The sequence below is a fragment of the Lineus longissimus genome, chromosome 4 (assembly GCF_910592395.1).
Source record: "Lineus longissimus chromosome 4, tnLinLong1.2, whole genome shotgun sequence".
Lineage (NCBI taxonomy): Eukaryota > Metazoa > Nemertea > Pilidiophora > Heteronemertea > Lineidae > Lineus > Lineus longissimus.
This window is the reverse complement of record NC_088311.1, coordinates 189,877-217,140: the sequence shown is the minus strand read 5'-3', so window position 1 is coordinate 217,140 and position 27,264 is coordinate 189,877. Positions and strand designations below refer to the sequence as shown.

General features: G+C 43.4%; 1 protein-coding gene across 8 annotated transcripts in view; it reads right to left on the bottom strand.

Annotated features, from left to right (window-relative positions):
* LOC135486361 (microtubule-associated serine/threonine-protein kinase 2-like) overlaps nt 1-27,243 on the bottom strand; it is a 123,174-nt gene extending 95,931 nt beyond the window's left edge. For 6 of the 8 annotated variants that reach the window (XM_064769090.1, XM_064769097.1, XM_064769093.1 and 3 more), the window contains exons 1-2: nt 27,134-27,243; nt 23,809-24,261 (exon numbers count right to left, since the gene is read on the bottom strand). In XM_064769090.1, the coding sequence (XP_064625160.1) occupies nt 23,809-24,252 (444 nt within the window). In that variant the 5' untranslated portion in view covers nt 24,253-24,261; nt 27,134-27,243. Of the gene's footprint in view, nt 1-2,778; nt 3,189-15,220; nt 15,610-23,808; nt 24,262-27,133 lie in introns of those variants that run through there. The other 2 variants (XM_064769100.1, XM_064769099.1) reach the window with 2 other exon arrangements.
* Nucleotides 27,244-27,264: the final 21 nt, after the last annotated feature.

The following is a 27,264-nucleotide window of genomic DNA, read 5'->3' as shown; positions in this document are numbered from 1 at the left end:
AAGGTAAATGGTCTTGGGATACCTGACCTTTGCTTAGCATTGCCTTGCTGACTTGTACAAAGCCTTTGAAGTCACAGCAAAGTCAGACAAAAAGCATTGCTTTAAACTTGGGCATAGCATATGACTTTCAGTCCGCTGAATTGGAATGTGCTCAAAGCCTGAGAATGTCAAATTAACACTGATTAAGACCAGCCTCCAGCAGGACATAATCACTTGTTTCACAGTTTCCCTAAAGGACTGTTTACCTCAAATAATGGCTTTGTATAAAATCAATTGTTCCATCTCATTATTGGCTTCAAGCAAACAATCGAAGGCAGTGTAGACTGAAGTGAAGAGTGGGTTCACCTTGGAACAAGCAAATACAACCAACACACCAAAACATGTGAAAAGGCATGGGTTTCTCTGGCATTCTTAGGTGCAATAAATACCAACTCCGTAAGGTACATACATGAAGCATCTTTTACTGACAACGGCCTGTATCAAAGCGGCTGCCAGTATCAAGACTGCAACCAGACTGAGGCAAACTGGCCTCTGGATGGTAAGCTGTACACCAGCGCAGTCATGACAGAGATATCTGATCTGGTTTGCGAGAATCATATTGGACTAGTTCAGCAGACATGGAATCCAAAGCTCTGCATCTCTTCACCTTTAAACAGGTGGTTTCATGTTTACACAGACATTTCCTCACATTCAGGCATTTCCTACTGTTTGCCAGCAAGTGGTGAAGCACATTGCATCCATGACTGGGTTACTTCCTCATGTTATCACCTGTCTCTTTGGAGAAGTTCAGGCCCACTGTATCTGATCAGGTGGCTACAGTATAGTAAATAGATCAATCCAAACATTTGTTACAAGCCACTTCTTCCATAGTATAAGTCTGACGCATCTGCCTTTTTGTCTTGAAATCATCCCAAACTCTTCACAGAATGAATGATGGCAGTATTTCTGGTTAACTTACCAGAACAAAGTGGGCAACAAATGTACCTACGAACCAAAAGTTTATTTATAACTCCAATTGTATAAAGATTTTTTATGTGTATAGACGTCATGAATATTCTTCAAATCAAACTAGCTGTTTACGGCAGAGACTGGTGTCATATCTGAACCTGTTCCGCCTGGAGATATCAGCCTCTGTAGCTGCAGTTTCAAAGCCAAGTTTTGTTTTTTGTAATCTGTCTGAATTTGTTTCTATTGATTTCCATGTAGGTGTGTGATTATTGTTATCCCTCACATCTAACAACATGGCAAGCTACTGTTACAAAATAATTCATAACAGTTTATTTTCATACACCATAAACTTACAGCATTGACAGAAACAAACTCTTCTCTCTGTGTTTTATTCAGAAGCATTCAAGATATAGGATTCTATATTCTAATGCAAATGAAGAGAGCCAAAAGGTACAATAAGTTAATAAAAACCTATGGTAGTATTAGTAACACGGTATCTTACCCAGAGCCATCCCCACAAAATGTTGTTGGAAATCTTTTTGGCCAAAACAAACATGAAGAAAGCTACCACAAACACCTTGCTTGATTGCTTTGCCAGATGCTCATTGCATTGAATCAACATTGTTGTTTGCTGATCATCACTATTTGGAGGTGCAATAGGAAAGCTTCAGAATAGTTTGTGTAGATGAGAATACTGATTATGAAGTAGACACAAGAGAAGATGTCAGCTTGTAGGCTGCAGCATGATAACTCTAAAGAAAGGGAATGGACAGGATGTGAGGAACTACTGAAGGTCAAGTCAGGAAAAAGTTTACATCCAGGCACTAACTGTTAGATATGCTGATCCCAAGAGCCTTCCATTGTAGGCGAAGGTTACAACATTTTAACATGAGGACCGAAATGGCACTTGTTTTCTTCATAAAGGTCAAGAAAGTGAAGTGAATTTCTTCTTGTTGTTTGGCATGTGGGTACTTGTGTTGCAGACTGACCATAAATGTGTGGTACAGCGGGAAGCTGTTATAGAAGTACTTTGAGTCAAGGCAAAGCATCCTGATCTCATGTGATGTTCGGATGAGACTTTCCTGTCATTCATTGGGGGTCATTTCAAGTCATCATACTCAGTTACATCTAATAGTGTAACAATGATAGTTGTAGGCTAGTTGTATCATGTAGTATGACTGAGTTACATCATCAACACAGATGACAAACCTATGTAAGCATCAATCTGTTCCTGCCCAGAGTATTACTCATCCTTCAAGCGCTGAGGGCAGAATAAACACTCTTGTTCACATTCTCAACATGAAACATGAATATCGCTCCAAAATCAATGCTTCCTCGACACCGAGATGATGTGCATGGAATGTGTATTCTTTATGACAAGAATGCCAGCCTCACATTAACACACAAATCAATGAGGTTCTCTCACTCATTTTTTGCTTTTAATCAGAAATGAACCGTTTCATGATTAGGGCTGGCATATCGCAGTTTTCTGTGCTGAGTTGATAGTGAAACCATGCAGAGTGAGTGATGTTCATCTAGAGATCATTTTGTTAACTTTCAGTTTAACAACACGCCACCTGAATTTGCACTTGTAACCATCGTATTTAAGAAATTCTAATTGACAAATACTTGTGAGTGAAAAATTATGCCCCTGATAGCTTCATTGACGTTGGTCAACTTTTTCTCTTAAACATCAACCTAAGTCAAGGTTGCATCCTGTTCACATGACAACTACAAATGACCTCATGAGGGAGAGCAAATGCAGGTAAAGTGACCTGGCCACGCACATAAACATGATATATGTGAGTGACACTTTGACTCCTCACTTACCACGATCACTGGTATCCGGCTGCCGACAAGTTCAACTTCGTGCAGACTGTAGCGCCGCCAAACATATTCCTGAGGTGAATGGAGTTCGGTCTCCGGCAGTGAATCAGAATCAAAGTCGTCCATTTTGAATTATGTAACCATCAAAGTTTATTACAATACACGTTTGAAATCACTGAGTTATCCCAAAGTCATTTGAATGATCAGACTACAATCCATCTCTGCCAATTCACATCATTATATCCCAACCTCCATTGTACATTGTTATCTTCTCTTCTATAAACATGGAATCCATAAGAACACAATAAGACTCATCTCTGCAGAGTGACAGGTTAGACATTTGCCATCTCATTTGCCGTCTCAATGCTAGGTAAAGCAATGAAGGCCTTACCTACCAACTGTAACTCACTGACATGTGCTTTACCCAGTCACCATTAGTAACCATCCCAGGCAGTGAAGGCGATGACATCATCCTGCATCCATATCGCCCAGGGCTTCAGTGGATGTTATCACATGAGAGAACTGATGCATTTCATCGATGATACAGCACACAGCCTTATAACCAATTATCTACTGAAAGGCCAATAACGTTGGATGGGTTATTGAATAGAGGAGATGGGGACAGGTTGTATATGATAGCTGATTTTGTTTGTTGCCAGACAAAGTGTTTCAGTCTTTCACACCACAGAGCATCATTAAGCTTATCGGATACCGTACTGTACCGTAGATATGGCTTCCACAGAACTTAAATGACCTTGCATGACTGAAACTGGCAGTGTAACAGATATCAGGACTGGGAACAGACCTACTGAACTGACTAGACAGTGTTGAAGAATGCAGCCATTATGATCCAATATTGCTTTGATGAAATGTGTCCAAACAGATCCTATCATCTAAAGCTTTCAATGTTAGACATCCTCCACAACAGCCCAGCAGATAGAAACCAACTGAAATCAACTGGCAATGGAAAGTCTCACCATTACAATAGGTAGAACTCGAGCAGACTGTCAATGACAGTTTGCCAATTTGACATGAAAATCTGTGTCTCACCAAATGTGATAGAATTTCAAACAAAACTCAATAAGTGGTTTCATCTTGCAACAAAGAGAACATGTATATATAGAACAGTGCATATTTCAATAATAGCCTTGGGGATATCACTGCAAATATGAGATGGGACCATGTGCTCACCTCGGGTAATGTTTAAAGCATGTCATTTGCACTGGGTACGGGGAGAACAGTTTTGGTCATTGATGTCAATTTCAACTTTCAGTGAGTTAAACATTTTTTTCCGGGTTCCGAGAGGTGAGTAGGAGTGATACGGTTGTCGAGTGATACTTTTACCCAGTGTGGATCCAACCACTGCTGGTTGATAACTGTGTATTGAACACTGGCATGCGGATCTGGTGGGGAATCGTCACAGTTCATCTCTCCCCACATCAGAGATCAATAATCAATATGAGCGGACTATTAGGATGAGCATATCAATCATTCTCTCCGTATTGGAACTAATCACTGCTTTTAGAGGAGATCAGGTATTATCAATTCGAGCCAGCAGAGATTACAAGTTTCAGATTGGAGAACAAGATGAATAGGGAGAGAGAGTGCATGGAAGCCCCTAGTTCATTCCTGTTACGTTGAGGCACTTTCTTCATCACTACGAATAGTGGCTTTTTAAAACCCCAGGGCTATGACTGCCAATACGACATAAGTTCAGCAAAACCACCTTAAGTACATATTGTCGTGAGCTGTTCAGCCAAAGTTATAGAAATATAACCTGCTGGAGTCATTGAGTGTGATCCGCCAAATTAAACCCAACCCCCCAATACATCCGAGCATTTAAATGACTTCCAAAGTCTTAATAATCCCCTGCTTCATCTCCCGCCCAACAATCTGAACCCAGTTCAAAGTAGCTGAGGTATATTGTGGCCATATGTTGTTCGTTACTATGGCAACGAGTAACGGAAACTGTTGTACCTGGCATTAGCCAGTCTAGCATTCATCTTCTCGCGTTCTACCTCAAGTTTCTTGTCTTGTCTATCTTGACGAGCTTGCTGCTTCCTTCCCAGGGTATCAGTCTGGTATTCTACCACACATCGGTGTGTTGTGCAGCCATCTCGATAAGGGAAGGGGTGGTAACAACCTTTGCCTCATTCAAGAATGTCAAATCTTTTTGGTAAACAGGAGTTGCTCAACAACCTTTTTCCACATGCCTCATCCGACTAGATGACTGAACTCTCAGTATCTCAGTATCTTTCACAGCACAAGTTGTGAAACAGCCTGTAGAAATTACATAGTCATTGGACCTGGTATCCAGCATGGATGTCACCGGAGGCTGGCCACGCTGAAGTCTTCATTCACAGTCAAATTAACAGCAGTTTCAAACATTCCCCAGGATTCAGAGGAATTGTCCCGAGTCTCTACCCTATGACTACTGCTGTGTGTTGCGGCAACTGACTAAGTTGTCAGTGGACCAGCTTCCAGCTAGCTAAATCTTGACAGCCAACACGAGAGCCATCTATTCTGTGGCAGCTCTTGATGTCTAAAACACAATGGCTTTAGCTCAGAAACACGCAGCCGTTACTGCTTTACTGAAAGGAGACTAAAGCAACAGGTTACAGATCTGATCAGTCACTGTGCTGCCTCATGGAGGAGAAAGGAAGAACTGAGTAGCTCTTGACGCTCTCTGGTGTTGGAGCCATTTGTGGGTTTAACATTTACCCAGGTCTTATTTTTGGTTCTTTGATTGAAGATACATTACACTGGCCTGAGACAACTTGGTCGTGTATACTTCAGCAGGTGTTTACTTCATCACTACCCTTGCTAACTTGAAGGTATGTTAGACAGCTCACTCGAAAACTTGGGATATGTGTTCCTAAAAATGTGCGCAGGCTGGGCACTGAGGTGAATCATTGGACTGGCTGTTTCTTCCTTTACTCGGCCTAGGCATCCACATAATGTACCATGGACCTGGGAGTGTGTTACTCATAGTCCCCAGAGGCAAGGGTACAGAGGTGAATTATCAGGTTGGCCTCGGCTTGACCATCTTTAAAACCATGAGGTTCAGGATTGGTTGCCCTGGCACCCACATAAAAGTCTCTGAAAGGAGGAACAAGGTGTGAAAAGGAAAACCACCATTGATAGCACTTTCCATCGCGCCCAACCAGAAAGCAACCCGCTCTCAATCTGCCTCGTGCCTCAAGGGTATGAACTTGAGAAAAGGCTAATAAACAGCATACTTCACTCATAAACCGCCCACCTAAAAACCTGGTGATCGCTTTAGGCCGACTGCTCAAAGTGGCAATGAAATTGATCACGACCTCAAGACGTACCTGGGCTTACAGCTAGTATGAGGGAGCTAAACAGGTCTTGCCAGTCTCTCATTTTGTGCAACTGGACAAGTCTTGGCAGTCTCTCATTTTGTCTAACTGGACAAGTCTTGGCAGTCTCTCATTTTGTCTAACTGGACAAGTCTTGGCAGTCTCTCATTTTGTGCAACTGGACAAGTCTTGGCAGTCTCTCATTTTGTGCAACTGGACAAGTCTTGGCAGTCTCTCATTTTGTCTAACAGGACAGGTCTTGGCAGTCTCTCATTTTGTCTAACTGGACAAGTCTTGGCAGTCTCTCATTTTGTCTAACTGGACAAGTCTTGGCAGTCTCTCATTTTGTGCAACTGGACAAGTCTTGGCAGTCTCTCATTTTGTGCAACTGGACAAGTCTTGGCAGTCTCTCATTTTGTGCAACTGGAAAAGTCTTGGCAGTCTCTCATTTTGTCTAACTGGACAAGTCTTGGCAGTCTCTCATTTTGTGCAACTGGACAAGTCTTGGCAGTCTCTCATTTTGTCTAACAGGACAGGTCTTGGCAGTCTCTCATTTTGTGCAACTGGACAAGTCTTGGCAGTCTCTCATTTTGTGCAACTGGACAAGTCTTGGCAGTCTCTCATTTTGTGCAACTGGACAAGTCTTGGCAGTCTCTCATTTTGTCTAACTGGACAAGTCTTGGCAGTCTCTCATTTTGTGCAACTGGACAAGTCTTGGCAGTCTCTCATTTTGTGCAACTGGACAAGTCTTGGCAGTCTCTCATTTTGTGCAACTGGACAAGTCTTGGCAGTCTCTCATTTTGTGCAACTGGACAAGTCTTGGCAGTCTCTCATTTTGTGCAACTGGACAAGTCTTGGCAGTCTCTCATTTTGTCTAACTGGACAGGTCTTGGCAGTCTCTCATTTTGTGCAACTGGACAAGTCTTGGCAGTCTCTCATTTTGTCTAACTGGACAGGTCTTGGCAGTCTCTCATTTTGTGCAACTGGACAAGTCTTGGCAGTCTCTCATTTTGTCTAACTGGACAAGTCTTGGCAGTCTCTCATTTTGTCTAACTGGACAAGTCTTGGCAGTCTCTCATTTTGTCTAACTGGACAGGTCTTGGCAGTCTCTCATTTTGTGCAACTGGACAAGTCTTGGCAGTCTCTCATTTTGTGCAACTGGACAAGTCTTGGCAGTCTCTCATTTTGTCTAACAGGACAGGTCTTGGCAGTCTCTCATTTTGTGCAACTGGACAAGTCTTGGCAGTCTCTCATTTTGTGCAACTGGACAAGTCTTGGCAGTCTCTCATTTTGTGCAACTGGACAAGTCTTGGCAGTCTCTCATTTTGTGCAACTGGACAAGTCTTGCCAGTCTCTCATTTTGTGCAACTGGACAAGTCTTGGCAGTCTCTCATTTTGTGCAACTGGACAAGTCTTGGCAGTCTCTCATTTTGTGCAACTGGACAAGTCTTGGCAGTCTCTCATTTTGTGCAACTGGACAAGTCTTGGCAGTCTCTCATTTTGTGCAACTGGACAAGTCTTGGCAGTCTCTCATTTTGTCTAACTGGAGAAGTCTTGGCAACTTGGCAGTGAGTGCAACAGACTCCAGTCATGACACTTGACAGGATGCATTGCCAATGAATTCACAATCAGTCCTCCTAGTTTTGTACAAGTCCAATACAATCCAATAAAGAAAGTCCAGCAATTTACATCAGCTTAAAGCAACATGATCACACAATAGATGATCCAGGATACAGAAACAAATTTGCCAACACATCAACTGGTGAATCCAAGAATTTGATGCTTGAAAAGCAGCATACTTCACTACTGTGTAGGACATTGCTCGGTTGATTTATGATATTGTACGGTAGATAATGCCAGTTTCTTCAGCTCTGTAACAACCTTGGAGAGCAACAGGTAAAAACACAAAAAATGGCTTGTGGTAATTGTAACTGAGAATCATGGAGCAGTTACAAAGCTTGTTACATGAGCTGCAGCAAAGTCAACTTGCCTGGCTTCTGGTTGTATTTCATGGAGCAGTTACAAAGCTTGTTACATGAGCTGCAGCAAAGTCAACTTGCCTGGCTTCTGGTTGTATTTCATGGAGCAGTTACAAAGCTTGTTACATGAGCTGCAGCAAAGTCAACTTGCCTGGCTTCTGGTTGTATTTCATGGAGCAGTTACAAAGCTTGTTACATGAGCTGCAGCAAAGTCAACTTGCCTGGCTTCTGGTTGTATTTCATGGAGCAGTTACAAAGCTTGTTACATGAGCTGCAGCAAAGACAACTTGCCTGGCTTCTGGTTGTATTTCATGGAGCAGTTACAAAGCTTGTTACATGAGCTGCAGCAAAGTCAACTTGCCTGGCTTCTGGTTGTATTTCATGGAGCAGTTACAAAGCTTGTTACATGAGCTGCAGCAAAGTCAACTTGCCTGGCTTCTGGTTGTATTTCATGGAGCAGTTACGAAGCTTGTTACATGAGCTGCAGCAAAGTCAACTTGCCTGGCTTCTGGTTGTATTTCATGGAGCAGTTACAAAGCTTGTTACATGAGCTGCAGCAAAGTCAACTTGCCTGGCTTCTGGCTGTATTTCATGGAGCAGTTACAAAGCTTGTTACATGAGCTGCAGCAAAGTCAACTTGCCTGGCTTCTGGTTGTATTTCATGGAGCAGTTACAAAGCTTGTTACATGAGCTGCAGCAAAGTCAACTTGCCTAGCTTCTGGTTGTATTTCATGGAGCAGTTACAAAGCTTGTTACATGAGCTGCAGCAAAGTCAACTTGCCTGGCTTCTGGTTGTATTTCATGGAGCAGTTACAAAGCTTGTTACATGAGCTGCAGCAAAGTCAACTTGCCTGGCTTCTGGTTGTATTTCATGGAGCAGTTACAAAGCTTGTTACATGAGCTGCAGCAAAGTCAACTTGCCTGGCTTCTGGTTGTATTTCATGGAGCAGTTACAAAGCTTGTTACATGAGCTGCAGCAAAGTCAACTTGCCTGGCTTCTGGTTGTATTTCATGGAGCAGTTACAAAGCTTGTTACATGAGCTGCAGCAAAGTCAACTTGCCTGGCTTCTGGTTGTATTTCATGGAGCAGTTACAAAGCTTGTTACATGAGCTGCAGCAAAGTCAACTTGCCTGGCTTCTGGTTGTATTTCATGGAGCAGTTACAAAGCTTGTTACATGAGCTGCAGCAAAGTCAACTTGCCTGGCTTCTGGTTGTATTTCATGGAGCAGTTACAAAGCTTGTTACATGAGCTGCAGCAAAGACAACTTGCCTGGCTTCTGGTTGTATTTCATGGAGCAGTTACGAAGCTTGTTACATGAGCTGCAGCAAAGTCAACTTGCCTGGCTTCTGGTTGTATTTCATGGAGCAGTTACAAAGCTTGTTACATGAGCTGCAGCAAAGACAACTTGCCTGGCTTCTGGTTGTATTTCATGGAGCAGTTACGAAGCTTGTTACATGAGCTGCAGCAAAGACAACTTGCCTGGCTTCTGGTTGTATTTCATGGAACAGTTACAAAGCTTGTTACATGAGCTGCAGCAAAGTCAACTTGCCTGGCTTCTGGTTGTATTTCATGGAGCAGTTACAAAGCTTGTTACATGAGCTGCAGCAAAGACAACTTGCCTGGCTTCTGGTTGTATTTCATGGAGCAGTTACAAAGCTTGTTACATGAGCTGCAGCAAAGTCAACTTGCCTGGCTTCTGGTTGTATTTCATGGAGCAGTTACAAAGCTTGTTACATGAGCTGCAGCAAAGTCAACTTGCCTGGCTTCTGGTTGTATTTCATGGAGCAGTTACAAAGCTTGTTACATGAGCTGCAGCAAAGACAACTTGCCTGGCTTCTGGCTGTATTTCATGGAGCAGTTACAAAGCTTGTTACATGAGCTGCAGCAAAGTCAACTTGCCTGGCTTCTGGTTGTATTTCATGGAGCAGTTACAAAGCTTGTTACATGAGCTGCAGCAAAGTCAACTTGCCTGGCTTCTGGTTGTATTTCATGGAGCAGTTACAAAGCTTGTTACATGAGCTGCAGCAAAGTCAACTTGCCTGGCTTCTGGTTGTATTTCATGGAGCAGTTACAAAGCTTGTTACATGAGCTGCAGCAAAGACAACTTGCCTGGCTTCTGGCTGTATTTCATGGAGCAGTTACAAAGCTTGTTACATGAGCTGCAGCAAAGTCAACTTGCCTGGCTTCTGGTTGTATTTCATGGAGCAGTTACAAAGCTTGTTACATGAGCTGCAGCAAAGACAACTTGCCTGGCTTCTGGCTGTATTTCATGGAGCAGTTACAAAGCTTGTTACATGAGCTGCAGCAAAGTCAACTTGCCTGGCTTCTGGTTGTATTTCATGGAGCAGTTACAAAGCTTGTTACATGAGCTGCAGCAAAGACAACTTGCCTGGCTTCTGGCTGTATTTCATGGAGCAGTTACAAAGCTTGTTACATGAGCTGCAGCAAAGTCAACTTGCCTGGCTTCTGGTTGTATTTCATGGAGCAGTTACAAAGCTTGTTACATGAGCTGCAGCAAAGACAACTTGCCTGGCTTCTGGCTGTATTTCATGGAGCAGTTACAAAGCTTGTTACATGAGCTGCAGCAAAGTCAACTTGCCTGGCTTCTGGTTGTATTTCATGGAGCAGTTACAAAGCTTGTTACATGAGCTGCAGCAAAGACAACTTGCCTGGCTTCTGGCTGTATTTCATGGAGCAGTTACAAAGCTTGTTACATGAGCTGCAGCAAAGTCAACTTGCCTGGCTTCTGGTTGTATTTCATGGAGCAGTTACAAAGCTTGTTACATGAGCTGCAGCAAAGTCAACTTGCCTGGCTTCTGGTTGTATTTCATGGAGCAGTTACAAAGCTTGTTACATGAGCTGCAGCAAAGTCAACTTGCCTGGCTTCTGGTTGTATTTCATGGAGCAGTTACAAAGCTTGTTACATGAGCTGCAGCAAAGTCAACTTGCCTGGCTTCTGGTTGTATTTCATGGAGCAGTTACAAAGCTTGTTACATGAGCTGCAGCAAAGACAACTTGCCTGGCTTCTGGTTGTATTTCATGGAGCAGTTACAAAGCTTGTTACATGAGCTGCAGCAAAGTCAACTTGCCTGGCTTCTGGTTGTATTTCATGGAGCAGTTACAAAGCTTGTTACATGAGCTGCAGCAAAGTCAACTTGCCTGGCTTCTGGTTGTATTTCATGGAGCAGTTACAAAGCTTGTTACATGAGCTGCAGCAAAGACAACTTGCCTGGCTTCTGGTTGTATTTCATGGAGCAGTTACAAAGCTTGTTACATGAGCTGCAGCAAAGTCAACTTGCCTGGCTTCTGGTTGTATTTCATGGAGCAGTTACAAAGCTTGTTACATGAGCTGCAGCAAAGACAACTTGCCTGGCTTCTGGTTGTATTTCATGGAGCAGTTACAAAGCTTGTTACATGAGCTGCAGCAAAGTCAACTTGCCTGGCTTCTGGTTGTATTTCATGGAGCAGTTACAAAGCTTGTTACATGAGCTGCAGCAAAGACAACTTGCCTGGCTTCTGGTTGTATTTCATGGAGCAGTTACAAAGCTTGTTACATGAGCTGCAGCAAAGTCAACTTGCCTGGCTTCTGGTTGTATTTCATGGAGCAGTTACAAAGCTTGTTACATGAGCTGCAGCAAAGTCAACTTGCCTGGCTTCTGGTTGTATTTCATGGAGCAGTTACAAAGCTTGTTACATGAGCTGCAGCAAAGTCAACTTGCCTGGCTTCTGGTTGTATTTCATGGAGCAGTTACAAAGCTTGTTACATGAGCTGCAGCAAAGTCAACTTGCCTGGCTTCTGGTTGTATTTCATGGAGCAGTTACAAAGCTTGTTACATGAGCTGCAGCAAAGTCAACTTGCCTGGCTTCTGGTTGTATTTCATGGAGCAGTTACAAAGCTTGTTACATGAGCTGCAGCAAAGACAACTTGCCTGGCTTCTGGTTGTATTTCATGGAGCAGTTACAAAGCTTGTTACATGAGCTGCAGCAAAGTCAACTTGCCTGGCTTCTGGTTGTATTTCATGGAGCAGTTACAAAGCTTGTTACATGAGCTGCAGCAAAGACAACTTGCCTGGCTTCTGGTTGTATTTCATGGAGCAGTTACAAAGCTTGTTACATGAGCTGCAGCAAAGACAACTTGCCTGGCTTCTGGCTGTATTTCATGGAGCAGTTACAAAGCTTGTTACATGAGCTGCAGCAAAGTCAACTTGCCTGGCTTCTGGTTGTATTTCATGGAGCAGTTACAAAGCTTGTTACATGAGCTGCAGCAAAGACAACTTGCCTGGCTTCTGGTTGTATTTCATGGAGCAGTTACAAAGCTTGTTACATGAGCTGCAGCAAAGTCAACTTGCCTGGCTTCTGGTTGTATTTCATGGAGCAGTTACAAAGCTTGTTACATGAGCTGCAGCAAAGTCAACTTGCCTGGCTTCTGGTTGTATTTCATGGAGCAGTTACAAAGCTTGTTACATGAGCTGCAGCAAAGACAACTTGCCTGGCTTCTGGTTGTATTTCATGGAGCAGTTACAAAGCTTGTTACATGAGCTGCAGCAAAGTCAACTTGCCTGGCTTCCCCTCCGAGTACTCCAATAACCTATTGTTTGTAAAAAGCTGAATAATGAGTTCACCATCTGATAGCAGACTCATCAGGTGGGTAAACAGTTACAAACAACATCACCCCATTCTCAGGTTGTTCCTCACCGTTCCTTCTTACTTACAAGTCTAGCATTTCTTACAAGGAAGCTGTTGATGGGTTGTCAAGGCATGCCTTACTGCCCTCATACTAGCTTTCAGTAAACAGGACACAAAACCAACCCTCCCCACTATCAAAGCAGTCATCGGAGAAAGAGAGTTGCCCTAGACACTTTCTTGCAGGGTTTAGCTCATATTGAGGCAGAGCCAACATCCTGTCTTCTAGCGACCTCCTCAAAGCAGTCCCAGCCGAACTAAGTTAATAGCCTAGACAATCCCATCGCAGTCTGTATCAACACAGGCACTACATGTCCAAACATTGCACCATAACTGGAGGAGACTGGCGCTGGGTCAATAACCATAACAAGGTTAGCGCATTCATGAATACCATATTGCACGACTGGATCATAGCGACCCGGCTACAAATGCTAATGTCAACCAATTGATCACACCATGGGCTCACATGTAGACTTCTAATAGGTTTAACCCAAAAATACTCTTGGATGGTCTTCAAAGAAGTTGCTGATCACAGCTACCATACAGCACTTGTGTACCATTGGATGTCAGACAGACATTGCTATGGCAGACTGGCCAAGCAGGCAGAACCAGAGGCAAGGTGTGCAGATTGAAGTGAGAAGGAAGGGGGTTGTTACACTACTGAGACATTGTTTGTTTCAGTAGATCTGCCCTTGGCTGGCTACTCAAGTCCATAGTCAACCAGAACAGGGTATGGAATCATTGATTCCATATCACAAAGCCTTCATCGACCTGTTCTAATTCTATGCACAGTGGCTGAGCATTCATATCAGATGATCTGCCTCTCTTGGCAATAAGAGAGCACATAGAGATGACAGCCACCGGAAATCTATAATCTTCTTTACTCTTTACTGAGAGCATCACATCAACAATCCGTATTGCCTTCTTTTCAATAAGCAGGCAGAGTGATGGGTTTGTTCTTGATCAGAGCTCACATCTGCCATTACAATTGGAAACTAACCTAGCTCTTTTCAACTTAATTTCATATGAAATGACTTAAAGTTTCACAGTGTCTGACAACTGGTCGATGACTTATTATACACAACCAGTGCAGCAGTGTCCAATCTTTATTGAGTCAGTACCATGCTTTGGTAACCTTTGTATGATTTACTCAATAACACAGCGCTTACATAATGCACAGATTACTTGGATTGGCTTGGATTCAGGTGGAAATGATCAACAAGTGCATACAGGGTTACGCCATCATCATAGTCTCACAGACCACTAAATCAAATTGACTTGTTAAGTATGGGTTTCAGGCAGAAGCTATGGGATCATTAGCCTGTGCTTTATAATGATGGAGAGTGGAGGAAAATGGGTGCAGTCTCATGTAGACTGATCTATTGGCCTCAGGAGAATGGCAAATACAAGCCTACTGTAAGGGCTAATCTAGTCGTAGGGCTAGTGACTGTACTATGTACAGTGGAACCCCGGTCGGCGACCACCCTGGTAACACGACCACCCCGCTATGACAACTAAGAATCAATTTATCCCTGTTTTTTTCATCATTCAGCCCTGTCAGTGTTAGACATGCTGGGTACCGACAGCAAGAAATCATGGGATTGGCATTATGTCAGGCATCAAATTTGTCATGCTGCAGATGAAAAAAATTTTCAAGTCCGAATATTTTTTTCACTTGTTTTTTTTTCTGCACAAAATGAAGAAACATCACTGGCCCCAAAAATTTTTGGCTTTGAAAATTTTTCAGAATTTTGAACTTTGGAAAAAATTCAACTCTGAAAGACAAAAAATTCAAAACTGAAGGAGGAAAAATTTTCTAAGTCCAAATATTTCTTTCACAAAGATTAGCTACGCTGAAAAATGTAGGCCATCTAGTGAAACCATGTAACATGATGCAAGTGCATGTTGTATCCCATCAGTCAAAGCAAAGCTTCATCCTCAAGAGTGACAACTATTCAATCCGAATCCATTACCCGGATAACTCTTGCAGAGCAGATTGCCAGGCCCCAGAGAAATCAAGTGGCCCCAAATTGAGGCGGCGTCCTTGATGAAGAGAGGTCCACAATATGAGCTGCCCATTAACTATCAAATAATAATCTCAATATAAGAGACCAAAGCTGAATGTTACATATTCTTATGATAGTATTGCCTTTGGTGAAGACTGTTCATAAGAGGAATTGGGACACACTTGGAGGTTGGATACAGGTCTTGCTGTTCTTGTGCAAGGCTCAACTACAGCACCACACTCAACTGAAATATCACTTTTTCTGGACCACTGAGTGCTGTGACCCACCCCACGTCAAGACAGAGATGTTGCTGCATCATGGTGTAAATGACACTTACTCCTGAGCAAGAAGTTAAATGGTCACAGAAAGGTGATAATGAGTGCTGCAGTTAGGCATGGATGAGAATGTCAAGGTACTGGGATGATCACACACAGAGTCTAAAATAGCATATTTACCCCTCTCCTTCTGTTGAGAAATATCAGTCCTGCCATGGTCTCCTTGAAGAGGATCACAACCCAAGTCGTCAAGTTTGTGTGATATCAGGACCGGTACTGTGCAGCACCATCCTGCTATAAATCCTAACAAGATTGAGCATCAGCATGTAAAACACATTGTCATAAGGTATGATGACTTTCACCAGTTATAATCATTAACCTTGGTTATAATCACATCTTTCAAGTCGAAAAGCCTTAACTCAGACAAACTCCAAATCCTTTCTTGAGCAACAATTCAAAAGGATGAATTCCAGAATGGACCATGGTCATCAGGTCTAGCACTCCTTCAAAAAGCAAGTCCTGAGTGCATAGAATATATCACCGAAAGACTGAAGCGAACATAGCCCTTTCTCAAACAATCACCAGATTAACCTGCTTGCCTTACATCTCGCTGATGAATGAGTATCGCAGCTACTGACAACACAACATAGGTAAGCTAATTTTGGTCTCGTTCCAACTTTCTGATATCCTTCTCTCCTGCTTCCCATCTCTACACTAGGAGAGTTCCACTACCAGCATCAACGCTTCTAATAGCTGACGGCTAGCATCATGATGATCTCATAAAAACACATAGCAATTCTCAAGAGTGATTGCTTTCGAGAGAAAAACGGTCCATTCTGATGTGATGTTCGAGTTTCCAGACTATAATACCAGTAATAGACAATCAACTTGTTACAACAGTACATTGAAATATTCCGGCAAGCACTGAAGTGATTGACCCGAGCCAAACATTCATCGGGTAAAGGCAAAGTTGACAACACATCGTGTAATCCAATTGATTTCTCACACAAGCGAGACGTGATGTGATATATGAGATATGTAGATGATTTTGTGTCCGGAATGTGCACAATTTGAGGAAGGGGTCTTGAGCAATGATTACGCTACAAAGGCAAGTCCAATGAGTCTTGACTTCTTCCGTTTTACAGGAGTAAATGTCTAGAAAGAGGAGACTATCACTTATCCATAGACAGTCTCGGAAGTAAGGGCTCGGGTAATCTCTGCCAAATCAATAATGATATCCATGCAATTAGATATCCATTTGGGGTGTCCTGATGTCAGAAGTGACGGCTCTAGTTATCTCAAAGATATTGAACATGTTATGATACGTATTCAGATTTTGGTGGCGCACAGCACAAATCAATTTCTCAAATGTAATAGGACCAAATGCCAAGAGGAAACCAAGTCGGACCCTGTGTGTCGTAGCTGGCTATCCAGGAGATGGTATCTCAGATAAAAGACCAGGGGTGAGCATGAATAATGATGATAAATCTAGACAGTACGTTTCACACACATGGTTACACTTGTGACCAACACCCTAACATCTAAAGCACTTCCTCAGCCAAAGAGACTTCGCGACTCTCTTTGACATGTTTCACAGAAGAAATTTCTCAGCACCAAAGGCTATTAGTCTACATCCTACACTGAATCGTCAAGGAAGATCCAGTTCCTATGTAATCCGATATGTCAATACCAGCATCTATGTTTTTGGAATGATCGCCCTCCACAAAGACCAAGACACCTTTAAGAGTTCCACCCACTCGACTGATCATCAACAGGCAGATTGGGCCACCGACTGATGACTCTTGATTCATATGGAGGCAATGATGAATGAGCTCATGAAAACTGTAAGCAGACGACAGCGAGCAGGCATTCAAGTGGCAATAGTGGTACCAGTTCGAGGCATAGTTGACGACCTGCTGAAACTTATGGACCAGCAAACATTTCTGTGATGATGTCATCTGGACAGGCTCAACTTGCATTGTTGGGATTTAGTTTGCTGGCTCTGTTACTAGCACTGCTCTGCCAGCAGATCCCCTCTCAACCAGAGGTGCCAGGAATAAGCAACAACTTGGAAGGAATGGGGTGCTTGATAAGAAGACAGCAGATGTGGGAGTAACTACAGATATAACATAGCAGGCCACATTTATCCACAGAAAAAAGAGTCACAGAAGATATACAGGTAAAGTGGCTTCATATTGACTTCCCAAGATGTTCTGATAGCCAGCTGAAATCAAATGGCAGCCCTTCTCCTTCACACGAGGCCGCAGCATAACAAGCCGTGCACCTCTCATTCGCCCCAGGTCAGCTTTAGCTATAGGGTTTCCATTGGCCATAGCATGAGGGAAGCTGGGCTAACAAAAGAACAGGGAGCAAGTATGGATGGATCTGGAAGCTTGGCTCACAAAAGAACAGGGAATCAGAAAGCAAGAGGGAAGCTGGGCTAACAAAAGAACAGGGAATCAGAAAGCATGAGGGAAGCTTGGCTCACAAAAGAACAGGGAATCAGAAAGCATGAGGGAATCTTGTATTTGTAACAGGAAAGAGTTACCCCAGGGTCCTCGAGCCACCTAAAGGTCACAATGAATGAAACGTAACCTTTCAAACATCAAACAAGGTGACTTTAATGTAATAAGAAGAGTTTGAACTTCTGAGAGCAGCTTGACTTTTATTCTCAAAGAAACAGTAGACAATAACAAGGCGTCTTTCCTATGGAATCCTTTCAGGGCCTTCATTTGATATCAGTTGACCTTAGTACACAGCCGGGATCTGATAGACAGCAGCATCAGTAGGGACTGGGCAAAGTGATGGTGTACGGTCAACAAGGACAACAGAAGTCTATCAACTATCCCCGAAATCCAACCAAATTTGGCACGGGTGTAGCTTATAACTGTTTCGAAGCACAACTGATGGTCTATGAGAGCCACAGCGCTATTCTTGTCACTTTTGTCACTCAACCAGCAAGTTAACATGACATTTGATCAAGTTCCAAGCTCCACAAGCGACTGTCTCTAGTTCTTGTTATATAACAAAGAATAACCCTTGTTAGCCAAGAATAAGGCAACTCTAGCTGTGTGCACAGCAGAGACAAACTGACACCATTAGTGAACCCTGGAGGCAGTGCACCAAGTCTCAAGTTCTACTCCATGTCTCAAGTTGTAGGAACCTCTCGGGAGTTAGCTGGCCACGGCTGGCTCTGTTGTATAAGGTTCTCTGATTATAACCGTTACATACCATTACCAGAGAACACTAAACAGTCAAAAAAAAATAAGGATAAAATCACTGCCTCGGAAATGTCAAACAGCTATCGTACTAATAAAACAGGATCAAGTGTGCCACTCAAGTGCTGTATCACAATAGCCAAGCTTCCATTTGATTAGTCGTGACCAATATCACTCATATCCACTTCTTTACATGAGATTGAAGCATAACGTTCTAAAGGTTAAAGTGGACAACGTGGCCAAGAATCTCATTAGAAGACATTCCTGTCTGTTGTCGAAGAGATCCAATATCTTAAGATCATTTGAATGGAGAGGTACAAGGGTTGGTACATACACCAATGTTTGAATGGAGAGGTACAAGGGTTGGTACATACACCAATGTTTGAATGGAGAGGTACAAGGGTTGCTACAGACACCAATGTTTGAATGGAAAGGTACAAGGGTTGGTACATACACCAATGTTTGAATGGAGAGGTACAAGGGTTGCTACAGACACCAATGTTTGAATGGAAAGGTACAAGGGTTGGTACATACACCAATGTTTGAATGGAGAGGTACAAGGGTTGCTACATACACCAATGTTTGAATGGAGAGGTACAAGGGTTGGTACATACACCAATGTTTGAATGGAGAGGTACAAGGGTTGCTACAGACACCAATGTTTGAATGGAGAGGTACAAGGGTTGGTACATACACCAATGTTTGAATGGAGAGGTACAAGGGTTGCTACATACACCAATGTTTGAATGGAGAGGTACAAGGGTTGCTACATACACCAATGTTTGAATGGAGAGGTACAAGGGTTGCTACATACACCAATGTTTGAATGGAGAGGTACAAGGGTTGCTACATACACCAATGTTTGAATGGAGAGGTACAAAGGTTGCTACATACACCAATGTTTCGGTAATGTGTTTGACAGTATGCAGTATCTACCAAAGAAATGATATGTGTCTGACATTCAAACACTTGGCTGTGTTACCATATCAAGCTAAAGATGAGAGTTGGCAGTTAGTAATGTTGTAATGGCTTGGTGAAACACAAACAGAACCAACAGGCAGAATAACAGCAGCTCGGGCTGCATATACAGAGGTCCCCAAGAGTGGGATCGTATCTCCAATAGACCTGAAACACACTGATTATTACAGTCCATCAAACATCATATGATAAAGGCAATTGCCACTCCGAATGCTCATGTGGGGGAGAGTTGTTGGCCTAACCAAGGATCCTTGATAGCTCAGGTGGTAGAGCACCGGACCAGCAATCCAGAGATCCCTGGTTCAAACCCCAGTCATGTCCAGTCATGACAGCTTGACATTAATTTTTATATCTCTCGGATTAATATTTTTTTGTTTCTCTAACTTGGAATCTGCCTATATGTATACTGCAGCCGATGAAATCTAAGTTTGACCTTTCAGGGACATCCTCCACAGACTTTTATGTGGTGATACGCCTGATCCCGTCCGCTGACAGTTTCATCTCATAAAATATGCCGCTTCTTCCATTACTCATCATGCCCGCTTGTTCTCCAGAGGCATTAGCTCAATATGTTAGCAACAATACATGATGTTGATGGTGGAGCTGGACCGGGTCAGACTATAGATGTTGATATGGTGGAGCTGGACCGGGTCAGACTACAGATGTTGATATGGTGGAGCTGGACACCGGGTCAGACTATAGATGTTGATATGGTGGAGCTGGACACCGGGTCAGACTACAGATGTTGATATGGTGGAGCTGGACCGGGTCAGACTACAGATGTTGATATGGTGGAGCTGGACACCGGGTCAGACTATAGATGTTGATATGGTGGAGCTGGACCGGGTCAGACTATAGATGTTGATATGGTGGAGCTGGACACCGGGTCAGACTATAGATGTTGATATGGTGGAGCTGGACCGGGTCAGGCTATAGATGTTGATATGGTGGAGCTGGACCGGGTCAGACTACAGATGTTGATATGGTGGAGCTGGACCGGGTCAGACAATATAGATGTTGATATGGTGGAGCTGGACCGGGTCAGACTATAGATGTTGATATGGTGGAGCTGGACCGGGTCAGACTATAGATGTTGGTATGGTGGAGCTGGACACCGGGTCAGACTATAGATGTTGATATGGTGGAGCTGGACCGGGTCAGACTACAGCTGTTGATATGGTGGAGCTGGACCGGGTCAGACTACAGATGTTGATATGGTGGAGCTGGACCGGGTCAGACTACAGATGCTGATATGGTGGAGCTGGACCGGGTCAGACTATAGATGTTGATATGGTGGAGCTGGACCGGGTCAGACTATAGATGTTGATATGGTGGAGCTGGACCGGGTCAGACTACAGATGCTGATATGGTGGAGCTGGACCGGGTCAGACTATAGATGTTGATATGGTGGAGCTGGACCGGGTCAGACTACAGATGCTGATATGGTGGAGCTAGACCGGGTCAGACTATAGATGTTGATATGGTGGAGCTGGACCGGGTCAGACTATAGATGTTGATATGGTGGAGCTGGACCGGGTCAGACTATAGATGAGGTCTTCTCATCCTAACTCCTAAATCTATGGCCAAGATATGACTCAGTTTGAAATGAGTATGCACTGAGCTATGCCCTCTTCATGACAACCTTGGTCACTCCATTCACAAATCTGTCTGTTCTAAGTGGTGGTGAGGTTCATTGCTTCAGGATGAAAGATGTCCTCAAATGTAATCAATGTGAAATTGTTTTGCTCTCCACGTCACGAGACGATGAGTCACCTTCGCGCTGCTGGTCCAGAATCAATCATGATCTGTTGCTCATCTGAGATAGGTGCAACGGCTGGTGACTCGTGAGTCATCAATGCAATCAACCAAGGGAACGACACGCTCCAATGAAATGTAATTAAAAAAACTGAATATGGCTTGATTTGAACATGACTTGAATGTTGAAGAACCTTTGACTCATGATTCAGCAAAATATTGTAGTCAAAAGGCCAGATAAGAACTTTGTGCATGAAAACTTGTCAATGTGACATGACTTGCTGATGCCTCAACTGGTGGGCCCTGCATGGAAACAGGGACATACGCCCGCTAGGAGTATGAAGCTGGTAGCAGGGGCATTTTGACAGCCTGAAGCCACAGCTAACATCAGCTTGTCCTGCTTCCTTTGACAATACGGGTGAGGTAATCCATGATTGGATGCACGTTTGATGTGATAAGACTAATCACAGGATGTACTGAGCACGATGGCATCACAAACACTGTGCACGGAGCATGATAAAGCCCATCCTGTGTACGAGTTGACAGCCATGTGCGGAGCATGATGAAAGCTAATCTCCAGTTTATCCAATCATCCACTCACACGAGGATTAGATGTGCTTGAACTAAGGAAGATGGATGAGCTTGTTGGCCATGACAAGCAAAGCCATAATGTAAGGAGGAGAAGCTGTTGGAAGAGGCCAGGACATGGGAGGAAAGTGATCCAAGGATAGAAAGCTGATCAAACCATCTACATGTAAATATAAGATCCCCCTGAAGTTCGCGACTGTGTCCCCCCGTTGAGAAAGTTGTGAAAGGTTCACAAACTACAGCAGGTTAACAGTAGGCAGAATTCATGTGTCATTATGCCTTATGTCGATTTCATCAAGAGGATATGTCCCTTGATAGAAGCTCTTTGAAGTCTATCTGTCCTTTGTCTGTATATGTAGAGGCAAGAGAAGGTTTACAACAGTCTGTGAAGCAACTTCTGTTGTGGAATCTGCATAGTCAGCCCTAGATTTCCAGCACAAGAGAAACACAGGACATGCAAAAGAAAGGCCATCAATTTACAGTTCCTCAAAAGGATGATTTTCTTGTTTTGTCTTATTCATTGACAACGAACTAGCATTTGTACCAAGAGAAACTGTTATTATAAAAGCTGTTGATCTTGTATATAGACTACATGTGCTGAGAAATCAGCCATGCATTTTGAATGGCAACTGATGTGAGGTTTCAATACACTGGTGGACACTAGGTTGAGTACGATGATTAGTCAAGCCTAGCATGATCTACATGTGGGCACTGGAAAGATATCATGTATTCACTTCATTGAACGTCTCATGATTGGACGGTTATTTCTTATTCGATCTTCCAACTTGTCAAAGAAATAGCTCACACAAAGTTCTATTCAACAGAACTTTGAAACATGATATTCTATTCACTAATGTCATGAATGCGTGTTTCTCTAAATGTCAGCCAAGAAGTTTGCGATTGCCTGAAGTACTTCTCAACATTTCAAATAAAGATGTCTAAAGATAGAGTCAGACTCCAAGAGTGGCTACTGTATTACTACCATAGTCGAGCATTATCTGATCAGCGTTTTTAAACTGTTCAATCCGCATTTATCTTGTTAAAAGCAGAATAGGAAATCTGTGAATTTTTGGGGGAGATCAGTGGGATAGTGGTCAAAGCACCAGGTTTGTCATAATCTTGAGGTCGTGGGTTCAACTCTGGGAAGGATCACTGCTGCTTTGTCTTTGTGTCCTTGAGCAAAGCACTTAACCCTACTTGCTTTTCTCCATCCAGGACAGAGGATGACAATCTGACTTGAAACAGTTTATGATTGGCAGATGTGATCACAACATGCCCCAGGCAAGGACTGGCCGCCTTCTAGCACCCGACAGTGACAGGCTGGTTCAGTTCAGGCAAGGACTGGCCGCCTTCTAGCACCTGACAGTCACAGGCTGGTTCAGTTCAGGCAAGGACTGGCCGCCTTCTAGCACCTGACAGTCACAGGCTGGTTCAGTTCAGGCAAGGACTGGCCGCCTTCTAGCACCCGACAGTGACAGGCTGGTTCAGTTCAGGCAAGGACTGGCCGCCTTCTAGCACCTGACAGTCACAGGCTGGTTCAGTTCAGGCAAGGACTGGCCGCCTTCTAGCACCTGACAGTGACAGGCTGGTTCAGTTCAGGCAAGGACTGGCCGCCTTCTAGCACCCGACAGTGACAGGCTGGTTCAGTTCAGGCAAGGACTGGCCGCCTTCTAGCACCTGACAGTGACAGGCTGGTTCAGTTCAGGCAAGGACTGGCCGCCTTCTAGCACCCGACAGTGACAGGCTGGTTCAGTTCAGGCAAGGACTGGCCGCCTTCTAGCACCCGACAGTGACAGGCTGGTTCAGTTCAGGCAAGGACTGGCCGCCTTCTAGCACCTGACAGTGACAGGCTGGTTCAGTTCAGGCAAGGACTGGCCGCCTTCTAGCACCTGACAGTGACAGGCTGGTTCAGTTCAGGCAAGGACTGGCCGCCTTCTAGCACCTGACAGTGACAGGCTGGTTCAGTTCAGGCAAGGACTGGCCGCCTTCTAGCACCCGACAGTGACAGGCTGGTTCAGTTCAGGCAAGGACTGGCCGCCTTCTAGCACCTGACAGTGACAGGCTGGTTCAGTTCAGGCAAGGACTGGCCGCCTTCTAGCACCTGACAGTGACAGGCTGGTTCAGTTCAGGCAAGCATTCAATATGCTTTCTTCAGAGAATGAGACTACCTCAAGATCTAACACTACAAATGTGCTTTAGTTCTATTAACTAATCCGATATTCCACTTACCAAGTAATCAAGTTCCTCATCTGTGACATTGTCGAATTCCCGTTTCGCCCGAAACACAGCCACCATCAGCCTCTCTCTATCCATAGAATCATGAATCTTAAAGTTCTGTAAATCTTCATCAGTCAAGGACTTGAAACGATCCATTGTGAAATTTGGTGGGAAATATGAGAGAAAGTCGTTCAGGTTGTAACGGTCCATGAAATACATGTATGCTGAATCTTTCCGCTGGTGTAAACGCGGTGGGTCAATATCACCAAATTTACGCATTGGGATTGGACGTGGATGTTTTAGTTCTTCAATGTAGAAGACTTCGTCCTCCGAGTTGCGGAGACTGTCCATGATTTTGGGCGGGTCGGCTTGTTCATGGTCTTCCTCAACGATGACATCTTGGATGCTCGTCCTGTCATCGCTCAGTTCGCGCGTGAGAAGAAACTCCCCCGACATGGCTCAAACCTGAAGAGAAAATACCGAGGAGATGAGAAGACTCAAAGAGTTTGAGAAACATGAGCATCACTTTTTGAAGACAAAAAGTAAAAAAAAAAGATTTGGACTTGGAAATTTTTTCATCTTTCAGAGTTGAATTTTGAATTTGTTCATAACCATATCATACAATGTCAGGAACTGTTGCTAAGAATGGCCAGATGGCCCATTGCCTCAGTCAATGTTGCTAAGATTGAGCAAACGTCACAAGAATGAGTTCAGTGAATGAATAATTCAACCTGGCCAATTTCTTCACACGCAGTTCAGCCGTTCACCAAAAGACAACAATCTCACATTTCTGGCTGGGTTTGGCAGTTGCCGTATTGGAGTTTGAAAAGCTGGCAGATGAGAGAGGGGATAACAGACCCTAACAACAATCAATTTCTGTAAACTATCTGCTGGAACACAGGGAAGAAAGAACGTCCATTATAATGACTGATTCACTGATATCCTGGCTCCATAGTACAGTGAGGGTTTGCATAACCTATGAATATTGGGCAAGTTGGTAAATCTTTGAAGTTTTAGTATCAGAGCTGTCTTCTTATCAATCAAAACAAACACTTATAAACGGATTTCACCACTTCTCAGAAATGACAGGTCACGGTTTTTGTTAATATAACTTAACGAGATGTCACAAACCATCTGGTACATGACAATATCTGATAACCTAGGTCATCTACTCGTTTCAAATAAGCTCTTGTTGCACTCGATTTTGTGGAAAGGTCAACTAAACGATTGGAGAATATCGATCTGTGGATAGCAAATGAAACCTTGGTCCAATGAGATATGCAGGTTATGGGCTCGTCCTGATCTGACAGTCAACCAGAAGAGGCTGAATGACACATGTAGATCAGTATGTCGATATCAAATCATATCTCAAGAAGATCTCAATTATTATCTAACTGGTCAACAAAATTTGCCTTGTTTACAGATAATGACAGATAATGACAGATAGGGCCAGGACAGTCAAAATAAAAGTTACGCCATGAGAATTTCATTTGGTCCCCAAAATGATGGTTTATGATGAAGAAAACGTAACTTTGATACTGATCAGTGTTTTTGGATGAGCACATGCACCCCTTCACCGAGTCATTGTGAAGTTCAAGCTCATCTTCACTAAGACAACATGGAGGCCTGGATCTAGAGGCACAGCCTTAAGATGGGAGAGGGAGAGGAGACTTGAATTAGTCTTGATGATGGAGATCATGTTTAGCGTTGACAGTGACACCAATTTATATTGATATGTTTGACTATGAATAGAGGAGGTCCTCAAAGTGTTTTTGTTTCAGTTGAGCTCAATCTTCTTGAGAGTATCTTATTCATGATATAATAGTTATAATCCCTTGGATAGCATTTAAGCTGTTTTGAAAACAAAGAAATCCAACCAACCACATCTTTGAGCCTACTTCAATTACTACAGATTATTAAGATCCAATTGAAATTAAACAAATAACAAAGTTATTCAATCATTCATAACGGAACACCAGCTGGCCAGCCTGAGCTTGGTGTCAGATCTGACACCATTGTTTAGCACAACACAAGACAATGTCAACCTTTCCACAAAGTTTAGCTGTCTTACATAACCTACAACTACTGGTCACTTTTAGTACATTGGAGTGCAGTGGCCAGTGTAAACTGGACATTCATGGGGAAGGGTGTGGAAGGGAAAGCTTGCTCAAATTTGGATTATTTCACCAACTTAAAACAAAAGCTGATAACAGAGTTCAGTAAAGATCTTCTAGATGGTACGTATCAACTTCGGACTGAATTAATCCCGACTTAATTGACCTTAAAAGCAAGAGATTTGGGAAGATTGGACAACTTGCACTTTGTCTCTTTTAGCTCAAGGTGATGACCTCAGTTCAAGGTTTCATTCCAAATAAAGCTATACAATACTTATATCACTGACTCTCCCCCCTCCATCGCCAATTCAATTATTTCTGGTCACAAGATTTTGGCAAGAAGCTGTACTTGTGGTCTGCTGAGTGACCTATTTTGGAGATTTAAATTCTGAAACTGTTCCATATTCATGATATTGAAACATTGTTTTGGATTATGTATGACATGATCTTGTTGACGTCTGGTTTGTTGTGGCTCTTAATGACAACGGCCTCCACAATGTCAGATGACTGTAGATGTGGACAGCTAATAACGAGGTAACCAGCAACTTAGAGTACTGTGATTTCACCTGCTAGTGCTGTCAACGGGTCTTGTCTATGATACCTTCATGTTTCCTCATTCTTTCAAAGTTTTTCAGGCTGGTTATCGAGTGCCATGTCAGCATGTGTCACAGCCCTGGCCATTTTTCATGTGATTTCTCCACTGTACCGGCCGGCTGTAGCTACAAGTACTAGGTCATGGAAATGCTGGCCCCCACCACTGTGTTTGGCGTGATATCTTTCCTGACGTTGACCTGCCAGCCACGCCATGAATTAAAAATTGTGTTTCTGGTCATCAGCCCTCAACTCAAGTCGTAGTTGTCAAGTTCAAGAACAGGCACGTGCATGGCACTTTCGATGTTCCTGAGTGATGCAATTTTCACAGTACAGTGCAGTAACCACAGGGTGTAAAGGTCAGCCTAGGCTTCCTTATTCAGCCCTCAATGAATGAGTAAGCATGGTGTCTTATCAACGCTTATCAACTGCATGTAGGCCTATGTCATGTGTATACAATAAGCCATCCATGACAGCATGTATACATGTACTATACTGTAGGCCTATAGTGTATCTGCAGTGTAGTGCATGCAAGGCAACACCCGTCCCATCAGCTGGGAATTCGAGTTTTCACGTCCCTGGCAAACTTCTGACGCCCAACGTCGACCTTATTACTAAGCTGATTTGATAACCTGTTAGTTTGTGCAGCTTCCCATCGATTTGAAGCCTTCGATGAGCTGTAATGATGACTTTTCCCCCGTGTATTTTCGTAGAAATCTGACAACGGCCATGTTGCGTGTTGACAACAGGGAACTATGGGACG